General features: G+C 38.3%; 1 protein-coding gene across 3 annotated transcripts in view; it reads left to right on the top strand.

Moving 5' to 3' along the window:
• The window catches only part of LOC149024265 (SNF2 domain-containing protein CLASSY 1-like), a 36,229-nt gene extending 25,639 nt beyond the window's left edge, over window positions 1-10,590 (top strand). For 2 of the 3 annotated variants that reach the window (XM_089144577.1, XM_089144578.1), the window contains exons 5-6: window positions 7,510-7,677; window positions 7,928-10,590. In XM_089144577.1, the coding sequence (XP_089000703.1) occupies window positions 7,510-7,677; window positions 7,928-9,889 (2,130 nt within the window). In that variant the 3' untranslated portion in view covers window positions 9,890-10,590. The remainder of the gene's footprint in view (window positions 1-7,509; window positions 7,678-7,927) is intronic. The other variant, XM_089144579.1, reaches the window with a different exon arrangement.
• The last annotated feature ends 3,551 nt before the right edge of the window (window positions 10,591-14,141 follow it).

Here is a 14,141-nt window from a genome sequence, read left to right as displayed (position 1 = left end):
ACCATTGGATTGAGAGGATTCAATCTAGACCCATATTAAGCCCTAAAAGACCTGAAAAATTATCAAATGCCCTTGAGGGGAATTTGACTAACTTTGGATAGGCTTCTTTGGCCTGAGCTTTGGGCCCAATTATAATTTTTTTTTTTGGGGGGGGGGGGGGGGGTGTGTTTCAACCGAGTTCACATCACTCATACAAATCCATTGCAACCTCTATATCCTAGCCAAGGGTTTTAGAGGTTATTAGTTCGAACTCAATAAGGATGACCAACCAGAAAGTCCTGAGGGTAGAAACTATTATAAACCAAAGTCTGGAAATGGGAGGAAACACCTATACCAACCCTAAACCATCCACTCCCACCAAACCTTTCACCTCCACCACCACTTCACAAAACACAGAGTTCACATGGGTGGCTATAAAACAAAGTCTCCATGACCAGCAATGATAAGGGCTATCTGTGCTAGGAAAGAGGTCACTTTGCGAATGACCTCCCCAATAAGCAACGTGTAAGTGCAGTTGCAAGTAAATAGCCAGAGGATGACTCAGTATTGACCTCGTTGCGGGTGAAGTTTCAAATGGATAATACGACATCAACTATTATTTTGTGGAAGGCTACCATGCTTCCCATGTAGTTACCAGAGTCTTAATTGTTCAAATTCAAGGTGGAGGAGAAGACATCTTCTACACTAGGATGACAGTGGTAGCTTTGTGAAAGTAGTTTCAAAGGCCATTGTTGAGAGGCTAGACTTAAAGATTGACAAACATCCCAAGCCCTGTAAACTCTCTCTTCTGAATAGTAATAAATCAAGCGATGACTGCTTGTTTTTGGTCTATGAATTTGTTCTTCCATCTACTGAATAAGGCTTCTATAGTCCAGCCTATGTTTGGCTAGGCTCTTTTGATTTGCTATAAGACTTTCTAGCTCAAGAATAGTTGGTTGAGTAGGCCATGCTTGGTCAGCAGTTAAAAGATCACCAGATCTAGTTGGTGGCATATCTAGTGACACTAGAACACCCTTACACTTCTCCCTCCTTGTATGCAAGGCACCATGTTAGAATTTGAAGAAATAATTGCTCAGAAGGTTATTCTCATTCATAGGCCCCAATGGGGTATTTATAGTTACAATTTGAGTAAATCCTACTCTGAGTAGGATAAGGAAATACAAAGCAAATAGAATAGAAGCATAACTAAAAGAGGAGTCTACTCCAATTAGGAAACCTTAATCATACTTCCAACACTCCCCCTCAAGTTGAGGCATGGATATCACACATGCCCAACTTGACCAAAAGAGTATAAAACATCTGTCCAGGTAAACATCTGTAATTTGATCTTCAAACTTATAGATTACTTCTGCCTTATAGACTTCCATTTGCTTTATCCTCATCTTTGCTGCAACTTTATGTCTCCAAGGAAGAACACCCAAGAAAAAAGGTAGAATCTTCAAATGTTGAGAAGACTAAATTTCTGCGCAAATCTGAGGGAAAAAATATTTTTGGGGTAACAATTGCTAGGGTAAAACAACCAAAGTGAAACTTTTGATTTGTAGCAATGTTAGATCTTTAAAGGGAAAGTTTGCCAAGGGACAATCTCCAAAGGTAGGGGAAAATTTGTCAAGATAAGTGACAATCTCCAAAGGTAATAGAGATCAAGTTCTACAAAGGTCAAACGACAAATCTTTTGCAAGGTTAGATCTCCGAAGGGAAGATGTCAAGTTAAGGGGCAAATCTCCAGGGTTAACAGAGATCAAGTTCTGCACAGTCAAAAAGATAGCTCTATAGCAATGTTAGATCTCTTAAGTAGAAAATTGCGAAGGTAAGGGACAAACTTTCAATGGTAACAAAGATCAAATTCTACATAAGGAAGTCTACATGAAAGGTATTGAATTGTAGACATCTTCAATCTCCCCCTCATGTGTAGCTTTACACGTGGGAAAACAATAACAAAGGAAAGGAAGAAATTGTAATGGTAAGATGAAAGTATCATGAAAAGGTATGGATAAAAATCAGGGTAAGAAAAAAATCATTACCATGGAAATATGATAATTCATAATTAACTCCCAATAAATATTCAAATTCTCAATAAAGCCCCCAAGAGATATTTGAATTTACAAAATGACTCTCTGGAAGGAAAAAAATTAGAATTTGAGGGGATAATGTGTTATTTCAAGTTACAAAAGGATAAAGGAAAAAATAGAAATCATAGGACTTAAAGGTTTAGTTTGGGTTGGGTCGATGGGTTCATTGGTTCAATGGTTCAATGGTTTTATTTCACTTGGTTGAATGGTTCAGGATGGTTCAAGGGTTTATAATAGTTCTCTTTTCAGAAGAAGAAAAGGAGGCGGAACCAGAAAAAAAATGAAAGAGAAGAGCAGAGATGAGTCTTAGGATAGGGAATGAGTGTTCGATGAGTCTTGGGATGGATTTGCGATAGGTCTATGATGGTTCTGTGATGGTTACAGAAGTTGCAGAAAATTTCTGGTTGCAGAAAAAAACTGTCGATGGTTTCAGAAGAGAGAGAAAAAGAAGAAAGAATCAGAAGAATAAGAAAGAAATTCTGCGATGGTACGATGGCTGCAGAAGAAAGAAAGAAAAATTTCAGAAAAAGAAGAAGAAAGGAGGTTCTGGATGGAGGAAGATCAGCAGAAGCAGTATGATCCAGAGACAAAACAGAGACCACTTCTTTTCCAGATTGAATACCCTGAAATTGAAGACCCTTTGAAGCCACGACACCGTTTTATGTCATCCTTTGAACAGAGGGTGCAATCCTGTGATAAAAGGTACCAGTATCTTCTGTTTGCAGCTGAGCCGTATGAAATCATTGCATTCAAGGTTCCTAACACAGAGATTGACAAATCCACTCCCAAGTTCTTTTCGCATTGGGATCCTGACTCAATGTTCACGTTGCAACTGTATCTCAAGGTGAAGCCACCAGAAGCAAACAAGCCACCACTGCCTCGACCCGACCAATTAATAAAGAAGGGAGTGAGATACTTCAATCCATGACATCTATAACTTTGGTTTCTTTAAAAACTTCTGATCAGGAAACGGAAAACGAAGAACAAGCCCTAAATAAGAACAGATGATAAGTTCTTAAGGCCAATATCAACTAAGATTACCACACCGATTCCACTTTTCAAGATGTATCCAACGATGAGAACAAGAACCACCACGACAAAAGGTCGCCGACACCATAGAAGATCCAAGAAGGGATTTTCCGAGCACCGAAGACATGGTCGATGCTCTTCAAAAGCAGCGATTTAAAGCCAACTCCACGGCTCCACAAACCAATAAAACACCTATAATCAAAGCTCCAGGGTTGAAGCAACATCGATCGTGCCTTTGATAAACAAAGAAAAACCAAAATCCGGCTCAAGTCAGCCCATCAATCGGGAAATCCAGAAGCAGAGATCTCCTTAATGACAAACAACGATTAACCTAGAAACCTAGATAATACGGATATTTAGAGAGAAGTATGCAAAATTCCGGCATGTTTTGCAGCTATTCACCTCCAAAGAACCACGGAGCTCTGCTGGAAAACTAGCTGCTCTTGCGATTCCAAAAGACCTGCTGCTGGAAGGCGATGGGAATGGGGAAAAAAAGGCCAACTGCTGGAAGCGATGGATGCTGAGTTGAAGAGCAGTGATATCGGTAGCGGTAGCGGCAGTGAGTGAAATCAAGAGATCAGTAGCAGCGTCGGCGGCGAGGATATCGGCAGCGGCAGCGAGGGAAATCAAGAGAAAGAAAATTTCTCTAGTTCCCTCTTCTTCCCTAATCAAATATTAGGCTCTGATACCATGTTAGAATTTGAAGAAATAATTGCTCAGAAGGTTATTCTCATTCATAGGCCCCAATGGGGTATTTATAGTTACAATATGAGTAAATCCTACTCTGAGTAGGATAAGGAAATACAAAGCAAATAGAATAGAAGCATAACTAAAAGAGGAGTCTACTCCAATTAGGAAACCTTAATCATACTTCCAACAAAGGCAAACCCATGGTTATATCTAAAATTATTCCCTTGCCTTGCTCTCCCAAACACATTGCCAATAGATCGCCTCTTGCCCAAGTCCTTCAACATGAAATCAATAGAATTGGCTGCACATGCTGTCCAGAAGAGCCGAATCCTGCTGCTTTTCTTGGCCATAACCATCTCCCCAACATTCTTGTAGTTAGCACAGTTATCCATGACAACAAATTGGATAATGTTGCTTGCACCTACCTCAAGCACCAACTTCTTCAGAAGCTTGTAGATATAGTCAGCATTCTTCACCTCCTTTGATGCATCCACAGACTTCATGAACATTGTCTTGCCATTGTGGTTCACCAGGAAGTTAATAATGGACTCATTAGTAGGACCAACTCATCCATCAGCCATTATAATCACATCGTCTGTATGTCTCCTGTCGTGCTTTAGTGTCTGAATGTACTCCTCTAGCTCCTTCTGCTTAAGCAACTAGACATTCATCAGCTCCCATGGTGTTAAGTCTTTTCATCCCTGGACCTGCCCTAGCAGTAGCATTAATCATCCCCTAGTAATAGGGACCCTGGCCTACATTAGGTGCAATGTTATTGTAGAACAAAAACTTGCTGATTACATCCCTAGCCTGATCCTCCCTACTGACTCCAAACATCTGAGGGATGGTTGGTTGGTAGAAGTCTTGCTGCCTGAAGATGGTGGGGTTTTGCTCGAGTATAGGTCCATCGTCCTGTATGCTTGCTCCTCCCCATGTCTGGTCTTCATCCTCCTCTCACCTCCCTACTAAAATGTACATGGAGTTGCTGACCCTAATTCAAATGCACCTGCCCCTCTAGCCTGCTCGTATTGCCTCACATTATCAAAATGCAAGGACTGCTAGCTTCAAATGCAACCTTCATCTGTCTCAACTTTGCTACTGAATCTACATCCATACTCCTCCTGGCAACCTCGTCATCATTGGACTCCTCATCCACATCCATGAAAGGCCTCTGTAAGGCTGCCTCCTTAAAACTCCCTCAGCTGCCTTTCCCTCTTTGCTTTCTTCAGTCTCCCTCCTTTTAACTGGAAGCAATGGCTTGTTGTACTTCATAAGGCACCTTAGGATGCTTACCCACATCCCTGTATCCCTTCGCCAAGTGTTGTTTCAATTTTGGTACACCACCAGATTTTAACACCTTCAAACAATATTTATACTTCGACTTCTTCTTATCGGCAGTTAGGGCCTCACCATGTTGCCAAGTAATGTCATGAGCAACAGTACCACTACTAGCTCCATGATCAATCATTTAAATTGATACACATTACACAAGGTAAATACCTCACATATATCAATAGAATAATCAAAGTAAACTACCAAACCATTCCATCACAATAATATATTCAACTCTAAACTATTACACTAATAGAATAACATGTCCAACATCTAAAAACACTAAATTAATGAAAAAAAAAATTAATAGGTTAGTTAAAAACATATGAAAATAATTTATAGTACAAAAAAATACACATTTTGTTATAAGAACACAAACATACCATGCTTACATTAACATGGTTTATTTTTAAAATGGACAACATAACATATGAATGATTTACTTAAAAAAAAAATTGTAGATTAAAATATTTTTTTAATTATTTATATTTTAATCAATTTGTTAAATCTGAAAATTAAAAAAAATAGCAACAACCATGAAAAAGAAAGAATTTGACCCCATTAGGTTATAGCCCTTCCAGTGGAGTCTATCATATACTAGAATCACTTCATAACCTCAGTATTTTTTTAATTTTAGTTTCTTAGAAAAGGTTTCCCTTTAAATCCAAAAAAAAAAAAAAAAAAGACTGAAAATTAACTTTTTTCCATGAAAGTGTAGATTAGACAAGGATGTTAAACATATATTTAATCCACACTCAAGACCTACTTTAGAATATAGTATTTGGAAAAAGTCTAAATTTGGGGGAAATCTTACCTTGCTTGAAGAACACTTTCACATACCTTGATTGATGTTGTTTTGTTGATGTAGATGACCTAAAGTTGGCTTAGGAGTGTTGCAGGTGAAGACCCAGTGTGATTCCAGTGAAAAATCTGGCAGAAAAGAGGTTAGGAGGCTGCTGCTGAGAGAGGTGACTGAGAGGTGTGAGATAGAGCCGTCACGAGAGGCTGAGTTGGTAAACATATCCAACATCTAAAAACACTAAATTAATGAAAATATATTTTTAGGTTAATTAAAACATATAAAAATACTTTATAATACAAAAAATACTCATTTTGTTCTAAGAACACAAACATATTGTACTTGTGTTAACATGGTTGTATTTTTAAAATACACAAAATAAGTATCTTTTAAAAAAAAAAGAAGAAGAAAAAAAAAAAAGAAGATAATTTTAAATGGATTAAATTACTTTTGGAATTCTTTTAATTAATTTATTAAATCCAAAAATAAAAAATAAAAAAGCACCTACCATGAAAATAAAAAATAAAAACTGAGACTCTATGACATTATGGTCCTTCCAATGGAGTCTAACATATATTAGAATCACTTTCATAGCCTAAGTTTTTTTTTATTTTTATTTTTTTTATATTTTTATTTTAATTTCTTAGAAAATCTATTTTTTAAATCCGAAAATAAAAATAAAAAATAAAAATTTTTGCCATGTAAATGTAGATCAGACAAAGATGATAAACATATATTTAATCCACAGTCAAGACCTACTTAAGAACATGGTATTGGAAAAAGTCAAATCTGAGGAATAATTCGCCTTTCTTGAAGAACACTTTCAAATGGCCTTGATTGAAGTTGTTTTGTTGATGTGGATGAGATAAAGTTAGCTTAGGAGTGTTGTAGGTGAAGATCTGGTGATTCCGGCAAAAAATCGGGAAAAAGGAGGTTAGGAGGCTGCTGTCAAGAGAGGTGACCGAGAGGTGTGAGATTGAGACAAGACGAGAGACTAAGTTGGTAAAATAGGGGTAAACTTGACCGAGACCCCTAGTCAAAATGAGATCTCTGTCGAGTTGGGTTATTTTTATTTTTTATTTTTTTTCCCTTGCTTTCGATCTTGTCTTGACCCTGGAGAAAACCATTATCTTGTCAAGATCTCCAGAGTTCTCTGACTATGATTGATGCATTCTGTTATCCTCTTCAGATTTCTGCAACACTATTTCCTAGGTATCATATTTATTCACCTGAAGGCTCCTTGTCAAAATCCCCACCCAAAATTAATGAGTAAAAATATCCTTGGGTGCACCCAAGCTGTGATTTTATCTTCATTTTCCATTTCAGTTTTCTTTACCTATTTTATGCCAGCCAAAGAAAGCTCTATATGCCAAAGGGCAGGCAGTTTTTTTTTTCTTTTCTTTTCAGCCTGGGTGTAGGGATAAAAATGTCGGCATGTATTTTAGCTTCAAACTTGAAATCATAATGTATGTGTCCATTTTGAGATTGCTTAGAGTAAAGCTGAAATCACAATAGGATGTTTTGAACCTGAATTTAATCATCTAACTCAATTCTATTATGTTTCATTGTGATTCATTGCTGTTGAAGAATTCTCAGGAATCAGGGATGGATAGCTTTGATGAGGTCCTCAAGAAGTCAAGCAATGTTGATAGACATTCGTGCCAGCATAAATTAAAACTGGATGAAGAAATTGGGCTTGTTTGCCAATTATGCAGCTATGTGAGCACTGAAATAAGATACGTTTCATTGCCATTTGTAAGTCAAGTTAGCTACTTAACCAGATGATTTCCTTTTATTAGTAATCTAAGGTGCCACTGGGTAGGTGGACTTCTTGTATGATGCACAATAGGTGTGACAGGTCCCTGCTAAAATATATGGCTAAAAGACAATCAGACTTAATTATGGTTCAATTTCTTTTTCAATCCTGCTCCAACTGCATGACCACCCTTCATATAGTATAATTGATTTGTATTTGTATTTTCTAATGTTTCAATTCTTTTTGTAGTTGCAAAATACAGGTTGGACTGCAAGCAAGGGGCTTCACAATGAAGATATATTGAGGCGGGCCACAGATGGACATGAGGATCTCAGTACTTTTTGCAATCCCGGTTCTTCAAAGGAAATACCATTATCGGAAAGAAGTGACAATGTTTGGGCCTTAATACCAGAATTCAGAATGAAGTTACATTTCCACCAAAAGAAAGCTTTTGAATTTCTTTGGAAAAACATTGTTGGATCTCTAAGCCCCGCTGAGATGGAATCGCGTTCCAAAAGAACGGGTGGCTGCGTAATCTCCCACACTCCAGGTGCTGGAAAAACTCTGGTTGTAATTGCATTCCTTGCAAGCTACTTGAAAATGTTCCCTGGAAAACGACCATTAATCCTCACCCCGAAGACCACACTCTACACCTGGTACAAAGAAATGAAGAAGTGGGATGTACCATTTCCAGTGTACCAAATCAATGTTCGGGCAAACTTCAGGCATGAGATCCATAACCATTTAGTGGAAGCGTATGTGGGTGATCGCCGACCTACTCAATGTGATCTGCATGTTATGGATTGCCTAGAAAAAATACAAAAATGGCATGAACACCCAAGTATTCTGCTCATGGGCTACACCACGTTTCTATCATTGACACGAGATGGATCAAAGTACGAGCACAGGAGATATATGGGTAGAATCTTGAGACAAAGCCCAGGAATTCTTGTTCTTGATGAAGGACATAATCCAAGGAGTACCAGATCTAGGTTAAGAAAAGCTCTAATGAAAGTGAAGACAGATTTGAGAATTTTGCTTTCAGGGACACTGTTTCAGAATAACTTTATTGAGTATTTCAATACTCTCTGCTTGGCCAGACCAGTCTTTATCTATGAGGTGATAAGGAAACTCGACCCAGATGTGAAATATCGAAAAGGGACGAAATGCTCTAACACTTCAATGGAGAAATTAGCTAGAAGGTTGTTCATAGAGAAGATTGCAAAAAAAATCAAATCTAAAGTTGTGGAAGAAAGAAGGCGTGGTCTGAACATGTTGAGGAAAATTACAAAAAGGTTCATAGATGTATATGAAGGTAGAGTTCAAGACTCGCTACCAGGATTACAAAGTTACACACTTCTAATGAAGTCTACAATTATCCAACAAGATCTTCAAACCAGACTACAAAATCAGAAAGTTGCATACAAGGGATATCCTCTAGAACTGGAATTGTTGATAACACTTGTGTCCATACATCCTTGGCTTATCACAACTGTAGGATGTGTTGATAGATACTTCACTATGGAGGAACTACAGGATCTGGAGAAACATAGACTTGATATTATGAAAGGCTCAAAGGTTAGATTTGTTGTGAGCCTTGTGCAGAGGTGCATCATGAAGACAGAGAAGGTTCTGATCTTTGCCCATAACATCGCACCCATAAGTCTATTTGTTGAAATATTTGAGATGATATTTGGCTGGCAGATGGGAGAACAAGTACTTGTCCTTCATGGTGATCAAGAGTTATATGAACGTGCTAGGGTTATGGATAAATTTGAAGAACCCGAGGGACCTTCAAGAGTTCTTCTTGCTTCAATTACAGCTTGTGCCGAAGGCATTAGTTTGACCGCTGCCTCACGAGTTGTATTGTTGGATTCAGAATGGAACCCATCCAAGACAAAGCAGGCTATTGCACGGGCATTCAGGCCTGGTCAGGAAAGGATGGTCTATGTGTACCAGCTTTTGGCTTCAGGAACACTGGAAGAAGAAAAGTACGGCAAGACTACGTGGAAGGAATGGGTTTCAAGTATGATTTTTAGTGAGGCTATGGAAGATGACTCTTCTCGCAAAATGGTTGAGAACATCGATGACGAAGTTCTGAGGGAGATAGTTGAGGATCAAGACAAATTATTCCATATGATAATGAAGCATGATAAGCTTTCAAATGGTTTGGATAGAAGTAAAGCAGCTGAACTCTTTCAAGGCAGGTAAACTTGGCTCTAATATAAGAAAAAAAGAAGAAGAAGAAAAAGAAGAAAAGAAAAGAGAAACTTGGTTCTGATGGTTCTATTCTGTTGTTTACCTCATCCTCTTTTTCTGTTGTGAAAAAACAACTCAGAAAACCAGCATTGTAAGATACGTAAATATCATCCAAAAAGCATAGTTCAGCGTACTGTGCTTTCTCTAGAACGTCTTGTTAGTTCCTGTTGAGGATAAACTATTGACAGAGTCCATCAGCACAGAGAACTCTCAACAGAAACTCAAATTTTAATTTTGAATTAAATCCTTTTGAGAATCAAATTTAAATCTGCTACTGTCAAACGAAATCTAATCTGTAGCAGCTTGTGTATTTGATTTCAAACTCCTCTCTTAGTTTTATACTTGGATAAACTTCCTTCGTATGTATGGAGTTTTTTAGAAATTCCTTCTATAGCTCTTCAGCTTAGACGATGTTGCAGAAACCAGGTGCCCAAGACAGATAGAAACTGTCCTGTTTTGAGTTACACGAGCTGTTTTGCCGATTTGGTTGATGCACAGAGTTGAGAAAACAATGGACGGGAGAGCGTTATGTAATTTTTTGTTGTACTTTTAAAATTATGAGGTTAAATGTTGGAAGACAGTTCCGTTAGTAAATTTTTAAAACCATGAGGTTCTCTCTACCAAACAGGTATCTGTTTGTCTACTTTCAAATAAAGCCGTAAAGATATAGGACATATTGCCTATTGGTAGGACATTGAAAATTCAATTTTGTGTATGTGGATGGTAATGGCAGAGTCTAAAATTAGAGAGAATTGATGCATTAAATGCCAGAGACCCTCTATCTATAGAGTTAAAAAAGCACAAAGATGAGGGAAGAATGGAGATTGAGGGTATTGGGGATTATGTAAGTTACAACCCTATAGCCAAGACAAAACTCAAAATATAGGGTTATATATATTGGTAACAACTGCATCACTTGAGTGATCACATTATTCATATGTGAGATTTTCCAGAAAGGCGGCTCTCTCTCTCTCTCTCTCCCCCCCCTCTCTCTCCAAGAAAACATAGGAAGGAGAAGCTTTGTGAAGTTTGTTCTCCTTAGTCTTGGTCTCGGTTTTCTTTCATCCACAAAGCATTTGGGTTGTGGAATACATTCCCTCTCCTCGTGACTGTGGAATCAAACCGGTAATGAGTTCGTGGAGGAACGAGGACGTGGATCCAAATTAACTTCTGTTGCAATTTTTCTATATTGGGAAAGCTAATCCAGGCAAGGATCTTTCCCTTTTATTGTCCAATAGAGATGTATATGAATTTACCTACATTGGTATTAGAGCCAAGTTCCCACAATTCTCGGTTCCAACCAATTGTTTGTGCTTTCTTGAATGGATCCAATGAGAGGATCAAGGGTTTATAGAAACCCGTGGAGAATCCAAGGTTTAATGAAAACCCACGGGAGAATGAAGGCTCTATAGAAACCGTAATTTTTTTGTTCGGATCCAAGTGGAAGGATCCTTCTAATTTCCCTTCTGTAAAAACATGCATGATTGATGATCCATGAGAATGTATTCTTTTTTTTAATAATTGCTGGATTTTTCAAGTGTTTTTTGGGAAATTTTTGGGTGAAAAACAATTTTTTCCGTTTTTCCGGTTCTGTAATTCGTGCATAAGTTGCAAATGCCGTTTGGTCACTGAGGACTAGACGGATGTCTGTTTGATCACAATAATAGACCAAATGGAAATTTCGTCTGGTCGCAGAGCACCAGACAAAATTTTCGTCTAGACCAAATGGTCCGTCTGGCCAGATGGTAGTCCGATTGGGAGATGGATTTTTTGAGACTCTGTTGTGTCCAATTCAGAATGTGTTTCTAACTTACTGAACACCAGTGGCCCGACAATTTGAGTGATGTTTGCGCGTTGAGAGCCTGATGGGGCATAGTGGGAGCTAGTGAGGTAGAAGCATTCTATGTAAACCACTTCATAGCATAAACATGATTGGGTGTTTTATTTTAGTAAAACAGTTTTGATTATGGGTCTTATTAATCATGTTTCTAGCACAGAATGAAACCAGTATATAAGTCTATGTGGGTTAGCATGAGAATTTGATTTAATGTTTGTTAGAATCTCTTCTAGTTTAAATGTTTATCCCATAGGTTGACTATGCTATTGTGAATTGTTGTTGCTTGTGTTGTGTTTTTATGCTAAAATAGTTGAACTCATCATTGCATATATTGTCTCTAGTTAAATGGCTGCTACCAAAAGCATAGTTGCTGACCTCGCGAAAGGAAATAAATTGAATGAGAGGAAACATGACCTCTGGCACCGAAAGGTGCAGTATCTCCTAGAAGAGCAGGACATGCTGAAAACCATAAACTAGACCATGTCTCCACTTAAGGAAGATAACACTACACAGCATCACATGGACCTTAAGCTTTACAATGCTTAGAAGAAGAAAGACCGGGTAGCTAGGATTACTATCCTAAGCTCCATAAGGGATGATCTGATGTTTCAATTTGAGAAGCATAGGACTGCAAAGTCTTTGTGGGAGGCTGTGAAGTTCCAATATGGAGGGACTTCCACCACAAGAGGCCGCAAGCTCGGACTCACTTTTAATGGTTACAAGATGCGTCAGGTCACACCATGAGGCAGCATATAACCATCATGTCCAACATGGTAAGTGAGTTGAGCGCATGTGGGCGCCAAAAGACTAATGAGGAGCAAGTCTCTGCAGTCATCAGGTCATTGCCTAAGACATGGGAGCATATGAAGATCTTCTTGACTCATGCTGATGATGTCAAGACTTTTGATCAAGCTGCCAAGCACCTTGAGCTAGAGGAGAATCGGATGTTGGCTGATGCTTCTCCCACTAAAGTATTTTCTGATGAAGCTAGCACTAGTAAGGGTGCAGGCTTTAAGCACAAGAGGGAGAAAGCTCAACCTCAGCGGTCCAGACAAAGTAATAGAGGTGAGAACAGAAACAAGAGTGGCCCCAAGCGTACTAGGGGGACCAATGCTAGCAAGAAGAAATCACATTTGATTTGCTTCAACTGTTGAAAGCCTGGTCATTTTGCTCGTGATTGCACTGAGCAGAAGTATGTACCTGTGTGTTATACCTCATCTTGTTATGTAACAAGTTCTACTATGCCTGCTGAACTAAATCCTTTGTGGATTGTTGATTCAGGTGCGACAAAACACATAACAAGGGAATGCCCGAGTTTCGTGGAATACCATTGTGTTCTAAGAGGAAGCAGGAAAATAACGATGGGGAACAACTCGAGTGTGGAGGTTCATGGAGTTGGCACGTGCAAATTAGTTTTGCGAGGTGGCCGAACGTTGTTACTCCATGATGTGTTGTATACTTCAGATATTAGGAGACATCTTATTTCTGTTATTTTTCTAATGAGACATGGTTTTAGAATTATATTTGATAATAATTCTTTGGTTTTGTATCTAGGTGATACAGTTTATGGTTATGGTTTTCTTCAGAATGGTTTTATTGTATTGAAATATAATCGATTATTTATCTAATTCTAATAATGCTTTTGTTTGCCAAAATACTGTATGTATTGATTCTAATATGTGACATGCTAGACTAGGACATATTGGCTTAGATAGTGATAAGGGAGAAATAAACTAGCTTGAACCAGTTTGGATAAACCCAGGTCGGACCAGGTCGGTTAAACCCAGGTCGAACCAGTTCGGATACACCCAGTTCGAACAGACCAAGTCAAGGTTGGTTATACAAGCTTAAATGCAGGATAACAAAGTGAATCCTAGTAGATTGATAACCAAAGACAAAGTATTCGACTGAGACTCAATAACTCATATTTGAGTAGGACTCAATCACTAAAGTTCGTATTGCAGTCCAAGTAATGTTTTAGTTCGAGACGAACTCATATGTAAAAAACCAATAAAAAGGTAAGGGAGCACAAGAGAAAGGTACGCTGAATAGAACTATCACTATTTGTATCATTATTGTTCATTACTTTCTTGTCTTCCTTAGTCGGATTCCTAATTAGATCGTCGGAGGTGAAAACTCGACCTCCACGGTTGAGCTCATTCTTGCAGGTTCATCCGGCTGAAGGGACGAACATGATTGTGCAGCAACAATTGGCGCCGTCTGTGGGAATTTTGGTCAAAAAACCATCGTGCAAATAAGATCAGAAACGCTAAATCAACCTCCGAATAATAATGAGGTGATCAAATTCCCTTGTGAGGTAATACTACCTTTAAATTCTCTTTTTGAGTAATCCACTCAATAAGGTAT

The sequence above is a fragment of the Hakea prostrata genome, chromosome 2 (genome assembly GCF_041222555.1).
Source record: "Hakea prostrata isolate BN-2017 chromosome 2, UWA_Hpros_2, whole genome shotgun sequence".
NCBI lineage: Eukaryota > Viridiplantae > Streptophyta > Magnoliopsida > Proteales > Proteaceae > Hakea > Hakea prostrata.
Note: the sequence above shows the minus strand (reverse complement) of the source record. Positions and strands in the feature narration are given on the sequence as shown.